The sequence below is a fragment of the Ursus arctos genome, chromosome X (assembly GCF_023065955.2).
Source record: "Ursus arctos isolate Adak ecotype North America chromosome X, UrsArc2.0, whole genome shotgun sequence".
Taxonomy (NCBI): Eukaryota; Metazoa; Chordata; class Mammalia; order Carnivora; family Ursidae; genus Ursus; species Ursus arctos.
In genome coordinates, this window is record NC_079873.1 from 51,673,396 (window position 1) to 51,698,612 (window position 25,217).

The 25,217-nt window shown below is 38.5% G+C and overlaps 1 protein-coding gene across 1 annotated transcript in view; it reads left to right on the forward strand.

The window, feature by feature from the left end:
* Positions 1-2,040: 2,040 nt before the first annotated feature.
* ZC3H12B (zinc finger CCCH-type containing 12B) overlaps positions 2,041-25,217 on the forward strand; it is a 76,547-nt gene continuing 53,370 nt past the window's right edge. The window contains exon 1 of the mRNA XM_026487603.1: positions 2,041-2,648. Coding sequence (XP_026343388.1) covers positions 2,041-2,648 — 608 coding nt within the window. The remainder of the gene's footprint in view (positions 2,649-25,217) is intronic.

The window sequence follows — 25,217 nt, forward strand, 5'->3', positions numbered from 1 at the left end:
TAAAGGTAAATCCAAGTTTATGTTTACTAAGTCATTTATTTCTCTTCTGCTTTAGGTTATTGAGTAGGGAATTTTCACAATAAAAACAGCCATTACAATGATGATTTCCTATGTTGTGAGTTTTTTTTCTGACCTTAACTTTGCTACTGTGTATTGAACTTGTACTCTATGTGACATGTAATGTATTGTATACATGAACATGGTAAAGGTGCTCACATCAATGTTAATTCGGACAGAGCAAAATATAAGAGAATAGAGAAGAAAATAATATTCTATGGTCCATCAGCTAGGAATAGTCAAACTTATTTTCTACAGGTACCTCTCCTTTGCCAATAAAATATACAGTTAGTCTTATAAACATTGACGTTTTTAAAGTGACTTTTGAGCTTTGAATAAATGCAAGGGGAAAATTTCAATGTCCTATGTACACTAGAAATTATTTTGAAGATAATAAAATGTAAGTCGGATAGTAAATGTGGACTTATAAAGGAAATAGACTTCAAAATTCAAATAAGAGATTAATAGAGAAGTGAAAGTAAAATGGATGTCTACATATTGGCTAATTCATTAAGAGAAAATTGGAAGTTACAAGTGGTAGTATAATCATTACAGAAGTCATATGTTACCAGAATATCAGTTCTGAGATGTCAATTCTGTGTGCATATGATGTTTCTAAATGTGACTTTCCTAAAGCACACAAGCACTTATCCATATTATTCTTAGATAGAGCTATTGGTGACTTTTTTTCTTGTTTGTGTAAATATTACTAAAGGGTAACCAGAAAACTTTAGTACATTGGTTACATAGATAATCAGATTTTAGATTAGTGAACACTGCTGCTATCTGAAGAGCTTGTCAGTGCTCGCAGGTCTACAGCTTTTGCTTCTCTGTTAGACTTCTTAAAACAAAAACCAATCTTTTGATGGTGTCTGTTGTATCCTTTACATATGTTAAGAACCTACTATATGTTCTATTCACTTTTCTAAGCACTTTCCTTACTCATCTTACATAGTCCTTACCTTGTGAGGTAAGTATCAATATTCTCATTTTATATATAAGGAAACCAAGGCTCAAACTGAGGAAAAAACACTTTGGCCAAGTTAGAACTCAGCCCTGCAGGGACAGATGTGATCAGTGAGAGGAGGAGTTCAGAAATAAAATTGTCCTTAATTCTCTTTTGTAATTAATATTCTTTTCAAAATGTTTTGGTTTATTGTGACAATAAATTGACAATTTTCTCCTTTTTACAAAACAATAAATACAGTTGCAATAAATAAAAGAGGCTGCAGATACAATTCAAAAGTGTACACAGACCCATTTTTTAAAAATCTGGAGCACACCTATCTACTTGTCACCTTATACCCTACTTCAATTGCTTGAAAACAATTTCAATGGTTTTCTAGTCTACCCAGTAGATAGAATCCCTGATATTTTGCAATGAGTAGTGCTGAAGATGTTGTGCTCTTCAGGAGTGGAACTCAGCTTTAGCAAGAGGGATCTGGTGTGAGATTTGGGAAAACTTGCCTAGCAGAAAGGAAAAGAGAGAATCCTATCAAGGATGCATATATTCTTGACTCTTGTTGAAATGCTATGTTTTTCTTTCTCAAAGTTGTTATGATTAACAGTTAACTATAGCGTGATTTATTTTGTGTGTGTGTGGGGGGGATTACAGCATTATTGTCACCAATGAAATTTTATGCTTAGAATTATTAAAGAATTAGAATTATAAAAGAATTTTTTTCTTTATTGTAAGATGAGTCCAATCATTTGAAGCACAAAAATTAAATGTCATACAGCCTGTAGTTTCTTACAAAGAAACCTTTGCATTCTGAAATGCTTTTCCAGAATTTTACTAAACATGATTGTGGTATCTTTGTTTATTTGTAGGGACTGGTAACATCTGAACATACCGAACCAAACAGGCAAACTCTTGCACCATCACTACCACATTTTACCACAACGGAATGTAACTGTATGTGGATTCCAAGCAGTCTAAAAAGAAAAATAACTGATTAGACCTCAGACTGCTCACTGAAAGGGATGACGGCCACGGCTGCAGTAGAGACACCAAAAATGGAGAAGAATGCCTCCAAGGAAGAGAAACAACAGTCTAAGCAGGACAGCCTAGAGCACAGCAATGCTGACTCTGAAGAGTGGATGAACTCTGAAAGTGACCCTGAACAGATGAGCCTTAAGAGCAGCAACAATGACAATAGCCACCAACCTGGGGATGCTCAGATGAAAAAAAAGGGGATTCCCTCTAAGCCACACCGTCAGCTCTATAGATCACCCTGCTTAGACCATCCAAGCTTCTCCCAGAGCAGCATTCTACAAGAGGGGAAGCTTGACTTGGAAAAGGAATACCAAGCAAAGATGGATTTTGCTCTAAAGCTGGGCTACGCAGAGACACAGATTCAATCAGTATTGAACAAGCTGGGCCCAGAATCACTTATTAATGATGTATTGGCAGAGCTCGTCAGACTTGGGAACAAAGGTGATTCAGAAGGGCAGGTCAGCTTGAGTCTGTTAGTGCCTCGGGGTTCCAGCTCCAGAGAGACCGCAAGCCCTGAACTATCTCTTGAAGATGAAATAGACAGCAGTGAAAATTTGAGGCCAGTTGTCATAGATGGAAGTAATGTGGCAATGAGGTAAGTGTAGTATATTTTTGCTCTTTAAAAAAGAAAAAAAGAAACCTTCCCTGAGCTCATAGAAATCATCTTTCTTTGCTAAATGCTATGAGAGTTTCCTGGTTGTTGTTCATGGCTTGTGCTCTTGTAGGTGGAGAGAGGCTAAAATGATCCTGCCAGGGTCCTTTCTCTCTCCTTTGAAATTGTTGGCAATTTGTTTTCAGGTACCCTGAAAACAGCTTAGACATCAGTGATTCTTCAATGGAAACATAATCATTTAACCTTTGTTCCTCTTGCGGCCCCTTCTCCCACCTCTACTTGTCTGGATGAATCATCCTGAGAATGCTTTTATAACATCACTTGGGGGCTTACTCGGGAACTTTCAGTAACTCCCAATTGTCATTCTACCAAATTTGGATCCCTTTGCCTGGCTTTGTGATCCGACCTTTCTCTTCTCCTATTTGATTGTATTTTTCACACCTACTGGATTTACATCAGCCTCCATGTAAATTATGCTGATTTCTAACCCCACTGCTTGTGTCCATGTCATTCCCCAACCTAGCAGTGACCTCTTCCTTATCTTCATACCCATCAAGATGTACTGCTTTCATAAATACCATCCGGACTTTTTAATCCCATTGATTATCTCTGAGCTACAGCACCTATGGTAAGTTGAATAATAGCTCCCTTTTGATGTTCACATCCTAATCCCTGGAATCCGGGATTATGTTATTTTACATGCTAAAAGTGACTTTGCAGGTTTGATTAAGTTAAGGATTTGAGATAAGTGAAATTATACTGGTTTATCAAGGTGGACTCACTATAATATCAAAGGTCCTTATAAGAGGGAAAGAGGCAGCAGGATAAGAATGAGTAGTAGGAGGTGTGATGACAGAAACAAGAGGTCTTGTGATATAACAAAGAAGCCATGAGCCAAGGAAATGTGGGCAGCCTCTGAAACTGCAAATGGCGAGGAAACAGATTCTCTCTTGAAGCCTGCAGAAACAACACAGTCTTGTCAGAACATTGATTTTAGAATTCTGACCTCCTGAACTAAAACTAAGTTGGTGTTATTTTAAGACACTAAATGTGTGGTGATTTGCTGTAGAACGTTAGTAAATACATTATGAAGAGTGCTTTCATACTTTATTCCATACTTTCTCATATAATTTTTTATTTCATGTCAGAGATCTTTAAGAATCCCTTCTTCCATTTCTTTTTTTTATTCAAAAGCAAAACTAAACTATTGGGACTTCATCAAAATAAAAACCTCTTCTTATTTCTAAAATGAGTTGTCATTCAGTTTGGCTTTAAAACTCTGAAGGATTGGGGTGCCCGGGTGGCTCAATCAGTTAAACATCCAACTCTTGGTTTTGGTTCAGGTCCTGAAATCAGGGTTGTGAGATCAAGCCCCCCATCAGGCTCTGCACTCAACAAGGAGTGTGCTTGAGATTCTCACCCTCTGTGCCCCTCCCCCAGTCTCTCAAATAAGTAAATAAATCTTTTTTTTTAATTCCCAGCCTGTTTCCTTCTGAGTCTATCATTGCTTGAACTCCCTGGAATCTTAGACTGTACAGAATCAGAACAAAAGTAAGAAGCCTTAGACTAGCAAGTTTTTCATTTGATTATCCCATTGTTCTGCAGGGCAGGGGCCTTGTTTTATGCCTCCTTTGTTTTTCTCACAGCACATAGCACACTACTGGATGTTCCTGGAGAGGGAGCAGAGATAGCACAAGTTTTATGAACCATACCATTGCTCTATACAGGAGTTGCTTAGCAGACTACCTGGAGGTCCATTTTAGTATATAGTTCTATTTAATCCTCACAGAAACTTTATTTTACAGATGAGAAAACTAGACTTCAACAAGGTTCAATGATTTTCTTTTTTTAAATTAACATATAATGTATTATTTGTTTAAGGGGTACAGGTCTGTGATTCATCACTCTTATATAATACCCAGTGTTCATTACAACACATACCCTCCCCTGTTTCCATCACCCAGTTAACCCATCCCCTCACTCCCTCCTCCTCCAGCAGCCCTCAGTTTGTTTCCTAAGATTAAGAGTCTTTTATGGTTTGTCTCCCTCTCTGGTTTTGTCTTGTTTCATTTTTTCCCCTCTTCCCCTATGATCTCTGCCTTGTTTCTTAAATTCCACATATCAGGGGAGGGAGGCAAAATGGCTGAGGAGTAGGGGACCCCATTTCAACTAATCCCCTGAATTTAGCTGGATATCTATCAAACCATTTTGAACACCAATGAAATCAACCTGAGATGTAAGAATATATATCTGAATCTCTACAAGCAGAAAAGCTACTGCTTTTTGAAAGGTATGACTCATGGAGTTGTGAATCTGTGGGAAGATATTGGAAGATAAACAGAAGGGGGAGGGAGCCTTGATAAGCTGGTTCCTGGAAAGTGATATAACACCTGAGTGCAAAATCAGAACCCTTAGAAATCTGCTCTAGTAAGAGACATCTCTCTCTGGAAATGAAAAGGCAGAATTCTAGGTAGGACATGGCATTGTGGTCTCAGGATCTGAGGAGTCACAGAGTGAACAGGGGAGCCTGAACTGGTAGAGTGCCTGAGCAGTGGAGTCAGGAAGCAGGTTATGGTCAGTGAACTCAGAAGGGGATTCTCAGCTGGGATCACCATAAAGCATGAGCCAGGCTGGTAGATAATTGCTCTTTTCCTGAGCAGCCTGAAAAAGTCTGGAACCTGCGCCCGACCAGGTAAAAGCTTGAAGGGCAGTTGTGGCCCAGAAAGAACATTAGAGCAGCACCCACACACGATCAAGGAGATTCAGGTGTGCACGCAAGCCCATGGCCACTTGTGGTCTTAGAGTCAAAAAGGTCAGTGGCACTCCCAGGCCCCTAGGACTACCTCTGAGAAAGTTGCAGTGGGTGCACACAGTGGGAGGCTACAGTTTTCAGTGCATACAGAAGTGGAGACTCTTTGTCTTGGAGAGTTTATTAAAGAGGGCAGACTGTGATCTTTCTGCTCTGGGCCAGAGGTCTGCGCTCAGCCATTTTTGCTCTGATCCTCTAAAGAGATGTGGAAAACCTCCAGGGGGGAAAAAACTACACATAGGACCAGTTTTCACTGAGCCCACCCCCCTGACAGGGGGTGGGGCAACTCTGCCCACACAGGGACACCTGAGAAACAGCACAGCAGGCCTCTCCTCCAAAAGACAGTCTGGAAGAACAGGTGGATGATGAGCCTATGGATCCCATAAGACTGTAAAATTCCAATGCCAGAGGAAAACAGTATATTGAGCTCCAGGTGTTGCCTCATGACTCATTTATTTTTCAGATAAAATTCTCCTTTTTTTTCTTTTTCTTAGGTTTTTTCTCTTTTCTTTCTTTTTACCTTTTTTTCTCATTTCAACTAGATGTTTATTATACCAACTTATATTTCATAGTTGCTTTTTAACTTGTATTTTTTCACACCTATATTTTTATAGATATATGCTTCATTTTACTCCTTTCTCTCTCTCTCTCTCTCTCTCTCTCTATATATATATATATATATATATATATATATATATATATATATATATATATATATAAGTTTTACTTTTGTTGCAATGTTGGGTGGTAATGTCTTCTAACACACGGACTAAAATTCACCCAGGAACAAGTGGAACACCCTGCTTTGTCCACACTGCAAGATTATACTCCCTCTTCCCCTCCCCACCTTTTTTAAATTTTATTTTATTCTTGTGTTTCATTTTGGCTTTATTTTTCTGTGGTGGCTTCCAACTACTCAGGATGTTGCTAGGGTGCAACCTGTTTGGGATGTAGTTGATATTTTGGACTCTGTTCATTTGCCCATCCATTGTTCTCTGGACAGAATGACAAGAGGAAGGATCTCACACAAAAAAGAACCAGAGATAGTATTCTCTGCCACAGAGCTAATCAATATGGATATAAGCAAGATTCAGAGACAGAATTCAGGAAAGAATCATAAAGCCAATAGCTAGGCTTGAAACAAGCATTAGTGACAATATAGAATCTGTAAGGGCAGAAATGAGATCTAATCAGACCATACTTAAAAATGCTATGAATGAGATGCAGTCTAAACCGGATACTCTAACAACCAGGGTAAATGAGGCAGAAGAATCAGTGATCTAGAAGATAAACTGATGGAAAGGAAGAAAATTGAGGAAAACAGACATAGGCTGCTAGTAACCTATGAAAAAAGGTGTGGAGAGATTAATGATACCATGAATTGTTCCAATATCAGAATTATTGGGATCCCCAAGAAGGTGGAGAGAGAGCAAGAGAGCTAGAAGGTATATTTGAGCAAATCATAGATGAGAACTTCACTAATCCAGGGAAGGAAATAAGCATTCATATCCAAGAGGCAGAGAGGACCCCCTCTGAAAATCAATAAAGATAGATCAACACCCCAACTTATAATAGTGAAGCTTTCAAATTATACAGCAAAAGACACTATCCTGAGAGTAGCTAGGGAGAAAAGTTTCCTTACATATTGAGGGACAAGCATCAGAATAACATCAGACCTATCCACAGAAATGTGGCAAGCCAGAAAGTGCTGGCAAGACATGTTCAGGGTACTAAATGAGAAGAACAAGCAGACAAGAATACTTTATCCAGCAAGGCTGTCCTTCGGAAGGGGTGGAGAGATAAAGAGCGTCCACGACAAGCAGAAACTGAAAGAATATGTGACCACCAAGGCAACCCTTCAAGAAATATTAAGGGGGATTCTGTAAGTGAAGAGAGACCCTGAGAGTAATATATGCCAGAAAGAAACAGAGACAATCTACAGAAACGGGGACTTTAAAGGTAATACAATGGGACTAAATTCAAATCTTTCAATAGTTACTCTGAATGTAAATGGGCTGAATGCTCTCATCAAAGGACACAGGGTTTCAGATTGGATAAAAAAGGAGGACCCATTCATATGCTGTCTAGAAGAGACTCATTTTGAACCTAAAGACACCTCCAGATTGAAAGTGAGGGGATGAAGAACAATTTGCCATGCCAATGGACCTCAAAAGAAAGCTGGGGTAGTAATCTTAATATCAGACAAATCAGATTTTAAACCAAAAACTGTAGTTTAAGATATGGAGAAGGACACTATATCATACTTAAAAGGTCTATCCAACATGGAGATCTGACAATTGCAAATATCTATGCCCCTAACATGGGAGCAGCGAATTGTATAAACCAATTAATAATCAAAATAAAGAATAATATTGATAATAATACATTAATAGTAGGAGACTTCAACAGTCCACTCACAGGATTGGACAGATCATCTAAGCAGAAGATCAGCAAAGGAACGGTAACTTTGACTGACACATTGGACCAGATAGACTTCGTAGATATATACAGAACATTCCATCTTGAAACAACAGAATATTCATTCTTCTTGAGTGCACAAGGAACTTTCTCCAGAATAGATTACATAATGAATCAGAAATCAGTTCTCAATTGATAACAAAACATTGAGATTATTCCCTGCATATTTTTAGACAACAATGTTTTGAAATTGGAATTCAACCACAAAAAGAAATTTGGAAGGAACTAAAACACTTGAGGGTTAAAGAGCATCCTGCTAAATAATGAGTGGGTCAACCAGGAAATAAAAGAAGAACTTAAACAATTCATGCAAAGCAATGAAAATGTAGCATCGGTTCAAAACCTATGGAATACTGCAAAGGTGGTCCTAAGAGGGAAGAACATAGCCATCCATGCCTCTCTCAAAAAATTAGAAAAATCCCAAATACACAAGGTAACCTTACACCTAAAGGACCAGGAGAAAGAATAGCAAATAAAGCCTAAAACAAGTGGGAGAAGAGAAATAATAAAGATTAGAGCAGAAATCAATGAAAGAGAAGCTAGAACAGTAAAAGAGTTCAACGAAACTAGAAGCTGGTTCTTTGAAAGAATCAAGAAGATCAATAAACCTCTGGCCAGACTTATCCAAAAGAAAAGAGAAAGGACCCAAATTAATAAAATCACGAATGAAAAGGAAGAGATCATGACTAACACCAAGGAAATAGAAACAATTATTTGTTTTCAGACGGGTGGGGGGTGGGGGATGGGCTAGCCCAGTGATGGATATTAAGGAGGGCATGTACTACATGGAACTCTGGGTGTTATATACAAACAATGAATCATGGAGCACTACATCAAAAACTAATGATGTACTATATGGTGACTAACATATCATCATAAAAAAAGAAACAATTATTAGAAATTATTATCAGCAACTGTATGCCAACAAACTAGGCAATCTGGAAGAAATGGATGCCTTCCTGGAAACTTATAAACTACCAAGACTGAAACAGGAAGAAATAGACAATCTGAACAGACCAATAACCAATGAGGAAATTGAGGCAGTAATGAAAAACCTCCCAAAAAGTGAGAGTCCAGGGCCAGATGGTTTCCCAGGGGAATTCTACCAAACATTTAAAGAAGATATATCCATTTCACTGAAGCTGTTTCTTTTTTTATAATTTTATTTTATTTTTTAATAATAATTTTGTGTTATGTTATGTTAGTCACCATACAGAATATCCTTCGTTTTTGATGTAATGTTCCATGATTCATTATTTGCGTATAACACCCAGTGCACCATGCAATATGTTCCCTCCTTAATACCAATCACCAGCCTATCTCAATCCCCCACCCCTCTCCCCTCTGAAGCCCTCAGTCTGTGTGAAGCTGTTTCAAAAAACAGAAATGGAAGGAAAACATCCAAGCTTGTTCTATGAGGCCAGTGTTACCTTGATCGCAAAACCAGACAAACAGGCCATCAAAAAGGAGAATTACAGACCAATATCCCTTATGAACATGGATGCCAAAGTACTCAACAAGATAATAGCCAATAGGACACAACAGTACTTCGAAAGGCTTATTCGCCAAGACCAGGTCGGGTTTATTCCTGGGCTGGAAGGGAGGTTCAACATTTGCAAATCAATCCACATGATAGCTCACATTAACAGAAGAAAAGACAAGAACCGGAAGATCCTCTCAATTGATGCAGAAAAATCATTTGACAAAATACAGCATCCTTTCCTGATTAAAACTCTTCAAAGTATAGGGATAAAGGGAACATACCTCAATATCATAAAAGCCATCTGTGAAAAGCCCACAGCAAATATCGTTCTCAATGGGGAAAAACTGAGAGCTTTTTCCCTAAGGTGAGGTACATGACAAGGATGCCCACTCTCACCACTATTGTTCAACATAGTACTAGAAGTCTTAGCCTCAGCAATCAGACAACAAAAAGAAATTAAAGGCATTCAAATTGGCAAAGAAGAAGTCAAACTCTTTCTCTTCACAGATGACATGATACTTCATGTGGAAAACCCAAAAGACTCCACCCCCAAATTACTAGAACTCATAGGGCAATTCAGAAACATGGCAGGATAGAAAATCAATGCACAGAAATCAGTTGCATTTCTACACATTAACAATGTAACTGAAGAATGAGAAATTAAGAAATCTACTCCATTTATAATAGCACCAAAAACTATAAGATACCTAGGAATACACTTAACCAAAGAGGTAAAGGATCTATACTCTAGAAACTATAGAACACTTATGAAAGAAATTGAGATAGACACAAAGAAATGAAAAACATTCCATGCTCATGGATTGGAAAAAAAATGTTAAAATGTCTATGCTCCCCAGAGCAATCTACACTTTAAATGCTGTCCCTATCAAAATACCATCTACATTTTTCAGAGCTGGAACAAATAATCCTAAAATTTGTATGGAACCAAAAGGACCCAGAATCTCCAGGGGAATGTTGAAAAAGAAAACCAAAGTCAGTCTACTGCAATGCCTGACTTCAACCTATATTACAAAGCTGTGATCATCAAGACAGCATGGTATTGACACAAAAACAGACACATAGATCAATGGAACAGAATAGAGAGCCCCGAAATGGACCCTCAACTGTATGATCAACTAATCTTCAACAAAGCAGGAAAGAATACCCAATGGAAAAAAGACAGTCTCTTCAATAAATGGTGCTGGGGAAATTGGGAAGCCACATGCAGAAGAATGAATCTGGATCATTCTCTCACACCATTCATAAACATAAACTCAAAACTAATAAAAGACCTGAAGTTGAGACAGGAATCCATCAAAATTCTGGAGAAGATCACAGGCAGTAACCTCTTTGACCTCGGCCACAGCAATTTCTTGCTAGATATGTCTCCCAAGTCAAGGGAAACAAAAGCAAAAATGAACAATTGGGACATTATCACAGTAAAAAGTTTCTGTACAGCAAAGGAAACAGTCAACAAAACTAAGAGGCAACCCACAGAATGAGAGAAGATATTTTCAAATGACATAACAGGTAAAGGGCTGGTATCCAAGATCTATAAAGAACTTCTCAAACTCAACACCCAAAAAACAAATAATCCAGTCAAGAAATGGGCAGAAGACATGAACAGACACTTCTCCAAAGAAGACATAGAAATAGCTAACAGACACATGAAAAAATGTTCAACATCCCTGGCCATCAGGGAAATACAAGTCAAAATTATAGTGAGATATCACCTTAGACCAGTTAGAATGGCAAAAATTAACAAGAGATGGAACAACAAATATTGGTGAGGATGTGGAGAAAGGGGGACCCTCTTACACTGTTGGTGGGAATGCAAGCTGGTATAGCCACTCTGGAAAACAGCATGGAAGTTCCTCAAGAAGTTAAAAATAGTGCTACCGTATGACCCAGCAATTACACTACTGGGTATTTATAGCAAAGATACAGATGTAGTGAAAAGAAAGGGCACCTGCACCCCAATGTTCATAGCAGCAATGTCCACAATAGGCATACGGTGGAAGGAGCCAAGATGCCCTTCAAGAGAGGAATGGATAAAGAAGATGTAGTTCATATATACAATAGGATGCTATTCAGCCATCAGAAAGGATGAATACCTATCATTTGCATCAACATGGATGGAACTGAAGTTCATTATGGTTAGTGAAATAAGTCAAGTAGAGACAGACAATTATCATATGGTTTCACTCATATGTGGAACCTAAGGAATAGCACAGAGGATCATAGGGGAAAGGAGGGAAAACAGAATGGGAAGAAATCAGAGAGGGAGACAAACCAGGAAGATTCTGGGCTCTGGGAAACAAACTCAGGGTTACAGAAGGGAAGGGGGTGAGGGGATGGGGTAGTCAGGCAATGGGTGATTAAGGAGGACATGTGTCATGGTGAGCACCGGGTGTTATAGGCAACTAATGGATTGTTGAACACTACATAAAAAACTAATGAAGTATTATATGTTGGCTAATTGAACATAATAATAATAATAAAAAAAAACTTCTGAGGTGATTCTGATAAATCCCTGGGCATAAAAAAAAAACAAATTTCCACATATCAGTAAGATCAAATGATAATTGTCTTTCTCTGTTTGACTTATTTTGCTTAGCATAATACCCTCTAGTTCCATCCATGTCATTGCCAATGGCAAGGTTTCATTTTTTGATGGCTGTGTAATATTCCATGCACATACAAGTGTGTGTGTGTGTGTGTGTGTGTGTATCACATCTTCTTTATCCATTTTCTTGAGGTCATTTGCTATAGTTAGTAACGTATGACAGTGAGAACTTGAACTTATATCTTCTGGTTTCAAATGAATGAAATGAAATTATCATTTCTAAATATCTGTTCTGTTTTTTCCCCTTCTTTTCAATTTTTTATTTAAATTACAGTTAGCTAATATACAGCATATTAGTTTCAGGTGTAGAATTTAGTGATTCATCACTTACATATAACACCCAGTGCTCATCACTACAAGTGCCAGGCACTTCTGCATACACGATTTAATCCTCACTATAAACCCTACAAGAACAGGCTAATGAGGCTCATTTTTGCAGGTGAGGAGACTCAGGTTCAGGGAGGCTGAGTAACTGCCCAAGGTAATGCGAGTAATAAATGACGCTGCTTGTATTAAAATCTGAATCTGACTTCAATGCTTCTGTGACAATATAATGCAATAGTATGTGGCTATTAGTGTTATTAAGAATATTTGAGGGACACCTGGATGGCTTAGACATTTAAGTCTCTGACTTCAGCTCAGGTCATGATCTCAGGGTCCTGTGATCAAGCCCTGCCTCAGGCTCCCAGATCAGTGGGGAGTCTGCTTGTCCCTCTACCCCTCCCCCAGTTTGTGCTTTCTCTGTGTCGCTCTCTCTCTCTCTCTCTCTCTCAAATAAATAAATACAATCTTAAAGAAAAAAAAAGAATATTTGACATTCTTCCTGGTAGCAGAGAATACATTTACAGGTTTCCTTTTCCAAACCTTTAAATCATGACAGCATAGTCAAGGTGGGTAAGGAATGTGAGCCATCTCCCCTGTTTTACTTAGGGAAAACTAGAAGCATAGTAACAAGGAAGTTAAATGGCCTGTACACAATACTAAAGTAATCAGAATGATGCAGTGGGCCAGCGAAAAGCAGAGGGTGATATCTATGTTCAAAGGGCCAAGGGTAACTCTGCTCTTCTCCAAATTGGCATAAACTAGAGTAATTTCTGAGGGGAAGAGGTATGGGATCTGTGAAACTCAACCTCTTGCCAAACTAGACCATTCAAAATACCTTAGATTGGACCAGTTTCCCAAGGCCTCTATTTCTTCTTCTTTTTTTTTTTAAAGATTTTATTTATTTATTTATTTGACACAGAGAGACGGTGAGAGAGGGAACACAGGCAAAGGGAGTGTGAGAGGGAGAAGCAGGCTTCCTGCCGAGGAGGGAGCCTGATGCGGGGCTCGATCCCAGGACCCTGGGATCATGAGCTGAGCCAAACGCAGACGCTTAATGGCTGAGCCACCCAGGTGCCTCCAATGCCTCTATTACTGTAAGTTTTTTTTTTTTTAATGTAGGGATGATAAGAACCCAGGACTTCCTTGAGGACATTGACTTCACAGTGATATAAGATCTTCCTTATTTTTGGACTTCTGTTCAAGGATTGCTGGTTATAAAAGACACTGTAGTATGGTTCCTTTGCTTTGTAAGGAATACTGAAGAGATTAGTTAACAAGATAATTAGTTTCAACATATCTAGTCTATGCCAGTAGCAATCTGTCATACTGATGGGAAGATGAACTTTTGCCTTCTGTAGGAGTTGCTTTGCCAAATTAAAGATGCCTCACACAATTTAAATAAAGCCCCCCCCCCCAAAGCAGCACTAAACCTTATTTTTAGAGCGCATTAAAATAGTGCATTGTGGACCATGTGATTTTCTAAAATTGCCAGCTGTGTCCTTGTTAGCGTCTCCTTCCTATTCTGACCGGTTAGTTACTGATGAGTCCCATTTATCCTGAAATCACATTTCACATGGTGAAAGTTCATTGGTATAGTCCGCTTGTGAATTTGTTAGTGCTGTTAATCTAAATTTGGCTTATTTTCTCCATTGGTTAGCTGTAACTTCATCATTAGATTAGTACTTGCTGGACAAACTACATATCAACATCTATTGTTCCTCAGCATGTTACATGAGCCTGCATTGAAATCATGATGCTTTGTCATCTACAACATTTGCTTAACATTTGCAGTAGTGGTGTACCTGTGATTCACATACTGATATAAGCTATGATCCTAAAGGGTATGTTCATTGTAAGAGCTGCCTCCTTGGGGAGGAAAAATCCATTTTAGAGTTATTAAGTCTTTCAAAAGTAAATGCCATCATATTCTTTAAGTCCAAGAGATGCCACTGACCCACCTGCTAGGCAGAATTTGGCTTGGAATTTGGATCATAATATGTATCTAAGCTAATTTACAGAACAAAGTGATATATACCATCACGAAGACACTTGGTAACTTACAGGTCTAGGCTTTATTTTTTTATTAATTTTTATTAACTGAGTAAATCCTCATAAAGATAGGAAAAGAAAGAAGCATAGAATTAAGATTATAGCATGACTATTTACAAAACTGATAATTAGAAGATTATATCATTTAAAAGCTGAATAGTGCTAAAAAATGATCAAGCTATTCAATAATTTGTAGGCAAGGAAATTAAGGCCCAGAGAAATGAAGGGGCCTATTTGTCCACAGTTACTCAAAGCCAGTATTACATTGTAGAACTTCAGACTCTAAATCAACTGCTTTTCCTCCTCAGAATAATAGAAATGACAGCAGTATTTATTGGTCATTTGTTTGTGATAGGCATATAAAATTAAATTGAGAGGTGGAGGAAACAATGTCTTCTTCCACATGTAACCAGGAGTTAGATATTATTGTGAATGCTGTAGTACCTTATTTCTCAAGATCTATCATACATCTTTTTTGTTTAAAATTTTTATTATGTTATTTTAGTCACCATACAGTACATCCTTAGTTTTTGATGTAGTGTTCCATGATTCATTGTTTGCATATGACACCCAATGCTCCATGCAATACGTGCCCTCTTTAATACCCAGGAACAGCCTATCCCAATCCCCCACTCCCCTCCCCTCTGAAGGCCTCAGTTTGTTTCCCAGAGTCCATAGTCTCTCGTGGTTCATTCCCCCTTCTGTTTACCCCCCTTCATTCTTCCCTTCCTTCTCCTACCAATCCCCTGGCTATTTCTTATGTTCCATAAATGCGTGAAACCATATGATAATTGTCTTTCTCTGCTTGACTTATTTCACTTAGCATAATCTCTTCCAGTCCTGTCCATGTTGCTGCAAATGTTGGGTAATTGTTCTTTCTGATGGCTAATATTCCATCATATATATGGACCACATCTTCGTAATCCATTCATCTGTTGAAGGGCATCTCGGCTCTTTCCACAATTTAGTTATTGTGGACAGTGCTGCTATGAAGATTGGGGCGCATATGGTGCTTCTCTTCACTATGTCTCTATCCTTGGGGTAGATACCCAGGAGTGCAATTGCTTGGTCACACGGTAGCTCAATTTTTAACTTTTTAAGGGACCTGCACACTGTTTTCCAAAGTGGCTATACCAACTTGCGTTTCCACCAACAGTTCTCACCAAGGGTTCCTCTTTCTCCACATCCTCTCCAACATTCATTGTTTCTTCACTTGTCCATTTTTTAATTTCTAACTGGTGTAAGGTGGTATCTCAATGTGGTTTTGATTTGAATTTCCCTGATGGCTAATGATTTTGAACATTTTTTCATGTGTCTGTTAGCCATTTGTATGTCTTCATTGGAAAAGTGTCTGTTCATATCTTCTGCCCATTTTTTCATTTGATTATTTGTTTCCCAGGTATAGACTTTGAGAAGTTCTTTATAGATCTTGGTTACCAGCCTTTTAATTGTAGTGTCATTTGCAAATATCTTCTTCCATTCTGTGGGTTGCCTCTTTGTTCAGATGGCTATCTTCTTTGCTGTGCAGAAAATTTTATCTTGATGAAGTCCCACAAGTTCATTTTTTCTTTTGTTTCTCTTGCCTTTGGAGATATGTCATGAAATAAGTGGCTGTGGCCGATGTCAAAGAGGTTACAACTTATGCTCTCCTCTATGATTTTGATGGATTCCTGTCTCACATTGAGGTCTTTCATCCATTTGGAGTTTATCTTTGCAAATGGTGTGAGAGAGTGGTCGGTTTTCCTTCTTTTGCATATAGCTGTCAATTTTCCCAGCACCAATTATCGAAGAGACTCTTTTTCCACTGAATGTTTTTTCCTGCTTTGTCAAAGATTAGTTGCCCATAGAGCCAAGGGACCATTTCTGGGTTCTCTAATCTGTTCCATTGGTCTATGTGTCTGTTTTTGTGCCAGTACCATGCTGTCGTTGTGATCACAGCCTTGTAGTATAGCTTGAAATTCGGCAAGGTAATGCCCCCAGCTTTGTTTTTCCTTTTCAACAATTCCTTGACGATTCAGGGCCTTTTCTGGTTCCACACAAACTTAAGGGCTGTTTGTTCCAGTTCTTTGAAAAATGTCATTGGTATTTTGATTGGGATGGCACTGAAAGTGTAGATTGTTCTGGGTAGCATAGACATTTTAACTATGTTTATTCTTCTGATCCATGAGCATGGAATGTTTTTCCATCTTTTTGTGTCTTCTTCAATGTCTTTGAACAGTGATCTGTAGTTTATAGATCCTTTACCTCTCTGGTTAATTCCGAGATATTGTATGATTTTTGGTGCTATTGTAAATGGGATGGATTCCCTAATTTCTCTTTCTTCAATCTCATTGTTCATGTATAGAAATGCAACTGATTTCTGAGCATTGATTTTGTATCCTGCCACATTACTGAATTGTTGTAAGAGTTCTACTAATTTGGGGGTAGGTCTTTTGGGTTTTCCATATAAAGTATTATGTCATCTGTGAAGAGAGAGAGTTTGGCTTCTTTGCCAATGTGAATACATTTTATTCTTTTTTGTTCTTGGGTTGCTGTTGCTAGGACTTCTAGTACTATGGTGAACAATAGTGGCTAGACTGGGCATCCTTGTCGTGTTCTTGATCTTAAGGGAAAGGCTTTCAATTTTTCCCCATTGAGAATGATATTCTCTGTAGGTTTTTCATAGATGGTTTTCATGAAATTGAGGAATGTACTCTCTATCCCTACACTCTGAAGGGTTTTAATCAGGAAAGGATGCTATATTTTGTCAAATGCTTTTTCTGCATCTATTGAGAGGATCATATGATTCTTGACTCCTTTCTTGTTGATATAATCTATCACACTGATCAATTTGCAAATGTTGAACCACCCTTGTATCCCAGGGATGAATCCCACTTGGTCGTGATGGATAATCCTTTTAATGTACTGTTGGATCCTATTAGCTAGGATCTTGTTGAGAATTTTGGCATCCATATTCATCAGGGATATTGGTCTGTAGTTCTCCTTTTTTTATTATAATAATATATTTTTTATTATATTATGTTAGTCGCCATACAGTACATCCCTAGTTTTTGATGTAAAGTTCCATGATTCATTAGTTGCGTATAACATCCAGTGCACCATGCAATACGTGCCCTCCTTATTACCCATCACCAGCCTATCCCATTCCCACACCCCCTCCATTCTGAAGCCCTCAGTTTGTTTCTCAGAGTCCATAGTCTCTCATGCTTCATTCCCCCTTCTGATTACCCCCCTTTCTTTATGCCCTTCTTCTGCTACTGTAATTCTCCTTTTTGATGGGGTCTTTACCTGGTTTGGGGATGAAGGTAATGCTGGCCTCATAGAATGAGTTTGGTAGTTTTCCTTCTGTTTCTATTTTTGAAACAGCTTCAGGAGAATAGGTATTATTTCTTCTTTGAATGTTTGGTAGAATTCCCCGGGGAATACATCAGGCCCTGGACTATTGTTTTTGGGTAGGTTTTTGATCACTAATTCAATCTCTTCACGACTAATTGGTCTGTTTATATAATCAGTTTCTTCTTGTTTCAGACTTTTTTAAATAAGTTTTTTACATGTTTTTTAAGAAGTTTTTATAAGTTTCCAGGAAGGCATCCATTTCATCCAGGTTGTTTAATTTATTGGCATATAGTTGTTGATAATAGTTTCTAATGATTATTTCTATTTCCTTGGTGTTGGTCATGATCTCTCCCTTTTCATTCATAATTTTAATAATTTGGGTCCTTTCTTTATTCTGTTGAATACGTCTGGCCAGTGGCTTTTCGATCTTATTTATTCTTTCAAAGAACCAGCTTCTAGTTCTGTTGATCTGCTCTACTGTGCTCCTGGTTTCTAATTCATTGATCTCTGCTCTAAACTTGATCAACTGCCTTCTTGTGCATGGGTTAGGCCCGTTCTTCTGTTCTTAAGGTGAGTATATAAAAACTGCATTTTAGATTTTTCTCTTCTTTTACGTGAGGCTTGGATGGCTATGCATTTTCCCCTTAGGACTGCCTTTGCAGTGTCCCATAGGTTTTGGACTGATGTGATTTCATACTCATTGTTTTCCATAAATTGCTTAAGTTCTTCTTTAATTCCCTGGTTTAACCAATCATTCTTGAGCAGGATGGTTCTTAGTTTCCAAGTGTTTCAGTTTCTTCCAAATTTTTCCTTGTGATTGAGTTCCAATTTCAAAGCATCGTGGTCTGAGAATATGCAGGGAATAATTTCAGTCTTTTGGTATCGGTTGAGACCTGTTTTGTGACCCTGTATATGGTCTATTCTGGAGAAAGTTCCATGTGCATTTGAAAAGAATGAGTATTCTGTTGTTGTGGGGTGTAGTGTTCTGTATATATCTATGAGGTCCATCTGGTCCACTATGTCATTCAAAGCTCTTGTTTCTTTGTTGATTTTATGCTTAGGTGATCTGTCTATTGCTGAGAGTGGAGTGTTGAAGTCCCCTACTATTAACGTATTATTATCTATATGTCTCTTTATTGCGGTTAAGGGTTGGCTTGTGTGTCTTGCTGCTCCCCTGTTGGGGCATAGATATTTAAAATAGTCATATCCACTTGTTAGATACATCCTTTAAGAATAATGTAGTGTCCTTCTGTATCTCTAACTATAGTCGTTCGTTTAAAATCTAATCTGTCTGATATGAGAATTGCTACCCCAGCTTTCTTTTGAGAAAGCATGAAAACTGGTTCTCCATTCTTTCACTTTCAGTGTGGATGTATCTTTAGGTTCAAAATTGGTCTTTTGTAGACAGCATATGGATTAGTTATGTCTTTTTATCCAATCTTCAACCCTGTGGAGTTTTATGGGAGCACTTAGGCCATTCACATTGATTATTGAGAGATATGATTTTAATGATGTCATGTTGCTTGTGTAGTCTTTGTTTCTATAGATTGTAAATTTCTGTTCTGTATCACTCTTGCAGTCTCTTTACTTTTATAGAACACCCCTTAATATTTCTTGTATGGTTGGCTTGGTGGTCACATATTCTTTCAGTTTCTGCAGTTCTTGGAAGGTGCTTATCTCTCCATCAATTCTGAATGACAGCCTTGCTGGATAAAGGATCCTTGGCTGCATGTTCTTCTCACTTAGTGCTCTGAATATGTCTTGCCATCTTTTTCTGGCTTGCTAGGTCTCTGTAGACAGGCCTGACGTTATTCTGGTGTTCCTTCCTCTGTAGGTTAGAATTCTTTTCTCCCTGGATGCTTTCACGATTTTATCCTTGGATCTAAGATTTGTGAATTGTACTGTTATGTGATGTGGTGTTGGTCTGTCCTCATTGATCTTGCAAGGGGTCCTCTCTGCCTCTTGGACACAAGTGCTTGTTTCCTTTGCCAGATTAGGGAAGTTCTCAGTTACAATTTGTTCAAATATCTCTTCTAGACCTCTCTCTTTCTCCACCCTTTGGGAATGCCAATGATTCTGACATTGGAACATTTCATTGAGTCAGTAATCTCCCAAAAACTACATTCTTGAAGTTGGATTTTTTTTTGAGCCAATTCCCATTTTTTCCTTTTTTTCTATCATCCCATCTTCCAACTCACTATTTCTTCTTCTGCCTCATTTACCCTTGCTGTCAGAGCATCCAGTTTAGACTGCATTTGATTCATAGCAATTTTAATTTCTGCCAGATTCACTCTCATTTCCACCCTTAGAGATTCTATGTTCTCGTTAATATTTTCGTTAATATTTTTTTCAAGCCTACACATCATATTGACCATTGTTACTCTGAACTCCATTTCTGACAATTTGTTTATATCCATATCCATTAGTTCTGTGGTAGAGGCCACAGTCTCTGTTTCTTTCCTTTTTTAGGGGTTCCTCCTCATTGTCATTCTGATGAGGAGAGGTTGCATAGATGTCCAGAGCCCAAATTACAGACCAGGACCCGGGCAATGTGCACTTGTTTTATAGGGACCTTAGGGATGTGGGCTTCATGTTTTTTCAGACTGCCTTCTGGGGGAGGGGCCTGCTGCACTGATACTCAGGCAAACCTGTTGGGATAAAGTTGCCCCATCCCCTGTGAGAGGGGGTGGGAATGGGCACAATGGGAACCGGTATTTCCGAGCTTTTTTTCTCTGGCGGCTTTCCCTGCTGGTTTTCTGTGACTCTTTCTGAGAGTCAGAGCAGCAGTGGCTGTATCCCAGCCTCTGTCTCAGAACAGAGAGATCACAGTCCGCTCTCCACTGAGCTCTCCTGGCCACTTTAACTCTGTTTCTGTTGGTGCTGCTAAGAACCCTGCAGCGTCCTGGGTTGTGCACCCCACAGCCACTCTCCCAGGCATTGCTCCAAGGGCCAGCACATCTCTGTCCTTTATGCTTCTAACATCGCCAAGCGCCCCTGGATCCTGTGCACACTCCCATGTTCGCTGTTGCAGTGTGGTTCACGTTTGCTCCAGAGCTCCGGTTTTCACTCTTGTCGCGTGCATGCTCCTGAGGTCTCTGTCTCAGTCTGCTTTCTCTGCAGCTATCGGTCTGTGAGTACGACCCACTTCCCAGTGCAGGAGGCTACTGCTTCCCGGCGTCTGAGTATGGCAGCTCTGTCCTCCTTCTGATTATCTTCTGATATCTGGGCACAGTTTCACCACTCTCCTCTTCATACCTCAATCCTTAGTGCCAAAGTTGGTAATTTGTAGAGATTCAGATGTATCTTCCTACGTCTTGGGCTGATTTCATGGGTGTTCGGGTTGATCTTGTAGATACCCAGCACGATTCAGGGGACTAGCTGAAAAAAGGTCCCCTATTCCTCCGCCACCTTTTTTCTTCCCCTCCCCAGGTCTAGGCTTTTAGATAACATTTTAGATAGGCTTTTGGGTTTAATTTTTAAATTGTAAAATAATATTTTGTGGGTTGGGCCTAAAGTAGGTCATCTTGCAAGAATCACTTTATTTTCCAGTATTTTTTTTCTTTTATGCATTCCTCAAATATTCATTGGCACTAAACTTTGTATACTGGGCTGTTATGTAGGACTTTACTTCCACCTAAATAAATGATGAAATTGAATTCTGATTCCTATTGGGCACTTGGTAAGCTTCATGGATAATGCCAAAGGTATGATTTCAATATATTTTCAATTGAATGCTATAGGTATTTTACATATTTAAAAAATTTATTTTATTTTTAAATTTATTTATTTATTTATTTATTTATTTATTTATTTATTTATTTATTTAAAAGTTCCATGGTTTATTACTTGTGTATAACACCCAGTGCACCATGCAATACGTGCCCTCCTTAATACCCATTACCAGCCTACCCCATTCCCTCCACCCCGGAAGGCCTCAGTTTGTTTCCCAGAGTCCATAGTCTCTCATGGTTCCTTCCCCCTTCTATTTTACCCCCATCATTCTTCCCTTTCTTCTCCTACCAATCTTCCTACTTCTTATATTCCATAAATGAGTAAAACCAAATGATAATTGTCTTTCTCTGCTTGACTTATTTCACTTAGCATTATCTCCTCCAGTCCCATCATGTTGAGCAAATGTTGAGAAATCGTTCTTTTTGATGGCTGAGTAATATTCCATTGTATATATGGCCACATCCTCTTAATCCAGTCATCTGTTCAAGGGCATCTCCGCTCCTTCCACGATTTAGCTATTGTGGAAAGAGCTGCTATCAACATTGGGGTGCATATGGCCCTATCTTCACTACATCTGTATCTTTGGGGTAAATACCCAGTAGTGCAATTGCTAGATCATACGGTTTAGCTCAATTTTTAACATTTGAAGGGACCTCCACACTGCTTTCCAAAGTGGCTGTACCAACTTACTTTCCCAATAACAATGTACGCAGGATCCCCTTTCTCCACAACCTCTCCTACATTTGTTGTTTCCTGCCTTGTCAATTTTTCCATTCTAATTGGGGTAAGGTGGTATCTCAGTGTGGTTTTGATTTGAATTTCCCTGATGGCTAATGATGTTGAACATTTTTTCATGTGTCTGTTAGCCATTTGTATGTCTTCATTGGAAAAGTGCCTGTTCATATCTTCTGCCTATTTTTTGGTTTGTTTATTTGTTTCTTGTGTGTTGAGTTTGAGAAGTTCTTTATAGATTTTGGATACCAGTCTTTTATCTGTAGTGACATTTGCAAATATCTTCTCCCATTCTGTGAAGTTTTTTTGACTGTTTCCTTGGCTGTGAGGAAGCTTTTTATCTTGATGAAATCCCACAAGTTCATTTTGCTTTTGTTTCTTTTGCCTTTGGGGATGTTTCATGAAAAAAGTTGCTGTGGCTGATGTCAAAGAGGTTGCTGCCTATGTTCTCCTCTAGGATTTTGCAGGATTCCTGTCCCACATCGAGGTCTTTCATCCATTTGGAGTTTATCTTTGTGTATGGTGTGAGAGAGTGGTCAAGTTTCATTCTTTTGCATGTAGCTGTCCAATTTTCCCAGCACCATTTATTGAAGAGACTGTCTTTTTTCCACTGGTTGTTTTTTTCCTGCTTTGTCAAAGATTAGTTGCGCATAGAGCTGAGGGTCCATTTCTGGGTTCTTTATTCTGTTCCATTGTTCTATGTGTCTGTTTTTGTGCCAGTACCATGCTGTCGTTGTGATCACAGCTTTGTAGTACAGCTCGAAATCCGGCATTGTGATGCCCCCAGCTTTGTTTTTCTTTTTCAACAACTCCTTGGTGATTTGGGGCCTTTTCTGGTTCCACACAAATTTAAGGGCTGTTTGTTCCAGTTCTTTGAAAAATATCATTGGTATTTTGATTGGGATGGCATTGAAAGTGTAGATTGCTCTGGGTAGCATAGACATTTTAACTATGTTAATTCTTCCAATCCATGAGCAAGGAATATTTTTCCATCTTTTTGTGTCTTCTTCAATGTCTTTCCAGAGTGATTTGTAGTATCAAGAATATAGATCCTTTACATCTCTGGTTAAGTTAATTCGGAATAACATATGATTTTTGGTTCTATTGTAAATGGAATGGATTCCCTAATTTCTCTTTCTTCAGTCTCATTGTTCGTGTATAGAAATGCAACTGATTTCTGAGCACTGATTTTGTATCCTGCCACATTACTGAATTGCTCTATAACTTCTAGTAGTTTGGGGGTGGATTCTTTTGGGTTTTCCATATAGAGTATCATGTCATCTGCAAAGAGAGACAATTTGACTCTTCTTTGCTGATTTGGATACCTTTTATACCTTTTTGTTGCCTGATTGCTGTTGCAAGGACTTCTAGTACTATGTTGAATAATAGTGGCGAGAGTGGGCATCCTTGTTGTGTTCCTGATCTTAAGGGAAAGGCTTCCAGCTTTTCCCCATTGAGAATGATATTTGCTGTAGGCTTTTCATAGATGGTTTTTATGAGATTGAGGAATGTACCCTCTATCCCTACACTCTGAAGTGTTTTAAACAGGAAAGGATGGTGTATTCTGTGAAATGCTTTTTCTGCATCTATTGAGAGGATCATACGGTTCTTGACTCTTTTCTTGTTAATAAGATCTATCACAATGATAGATTTGCGAATGTTGAACCACCCTTGCATCCCAGGGATGAATCCCACTTGGTCATGATGGATAATCCTTTTAATGTACTGTTGGATCCTATTACCTAGGATCTTGTTGAGAATTCTGACGTCCATATTCATCGCGGATATTGGTCTGTAATTCTCCTTTTAGATGGGGTCTTTGCCGGGTTTGCGGATGAAGGTAATAATGGCCTCATAGAATGAGTTTTGTAGTTTTCCTTCTGTTTTATTTTTTGAAGGAGCTTCAGGAGAATAAGTATTATTTCTTCTTTGAATGTTTGGTAGAATTTCCTGGGAAATCTATCAGGCCCTGGAGTCTTGTTTTTCGGGAGGTTTTTGATCACTGTTTCAATCTCTTCATAATTAATTGGTCTGTTTAAAAAACAATTTCTTCCTGTTTCAGTCTTGGTAGTTTATAGGTTTCCAGGAAGGCATCCATTTCATCCACGTTGGTTAATTTATTGGCATAAAGCTGTTGATAAAAGCTTCTAATGATCCTTCCCATTTCATTGGTGTCAGTTGTGACCTCTCCCTTTTCATTCATAATTTTAATAACTTGGGTCCTTTCTCTATTCTTTTGAATAAGTCTTGCCAATGGCTTATTGATCTTATTTATTCTTTTAAAAAACCAGCTTCTAGTTCTGTTGATCTGCTCTACTGTGCTCCTGGTTTCTAATTCATTGATCTCTGATCTAATCTTGATCAACTGCTTTCTCATGTGTGGGTTAGGCCTGTTCTTCTGTTGCTGTTCCAGCTTCTTGAGGTGAGAATATAAAAACTTCATTTTAGATTTTTCTATTCTTTTGAGTGAGGCTTGGATGGCTATGTATTTTCCCCTTAGGACTGCCTTTGCAGTGTCCCATACGTTTTGGACCATTGTGTTTTCATTGGCAATGGTCTCCATAAATTGTTTATATTGATTTTTGATTTCATGGTTTATCGACTCATTCTTGAGCAGGATGGTTCTTAGTTTCCAAGTGTTTCAGTTTCTTCCAAATTTTTCCTTGTGGTCGAGTTCCAATTTCAAAGCATCATGGTCTGAGAATATGCAGGGAATAATTTCAGTCTTTTGGTATCGGTTGAGACCTGTTTTGTAACCCAGTATATGATCTATTCTTGAGAAAGTTCCATGTGCATTCAAAAAGAATGAGTATTCTGTTGTTTTGGTTTGTAGTGTTCTGCATATATCTATGAGGTTCATCTGGTCTAGTATGGCATTCAAAGCTCTTGTTTCATTGTTGATTTTCTTCTTAGGTGATCTATTGCTGATAGTGGAGTGTTGAGGTCCCCCACCATTAAAGAAATATGTCTCTTTATTGCGGT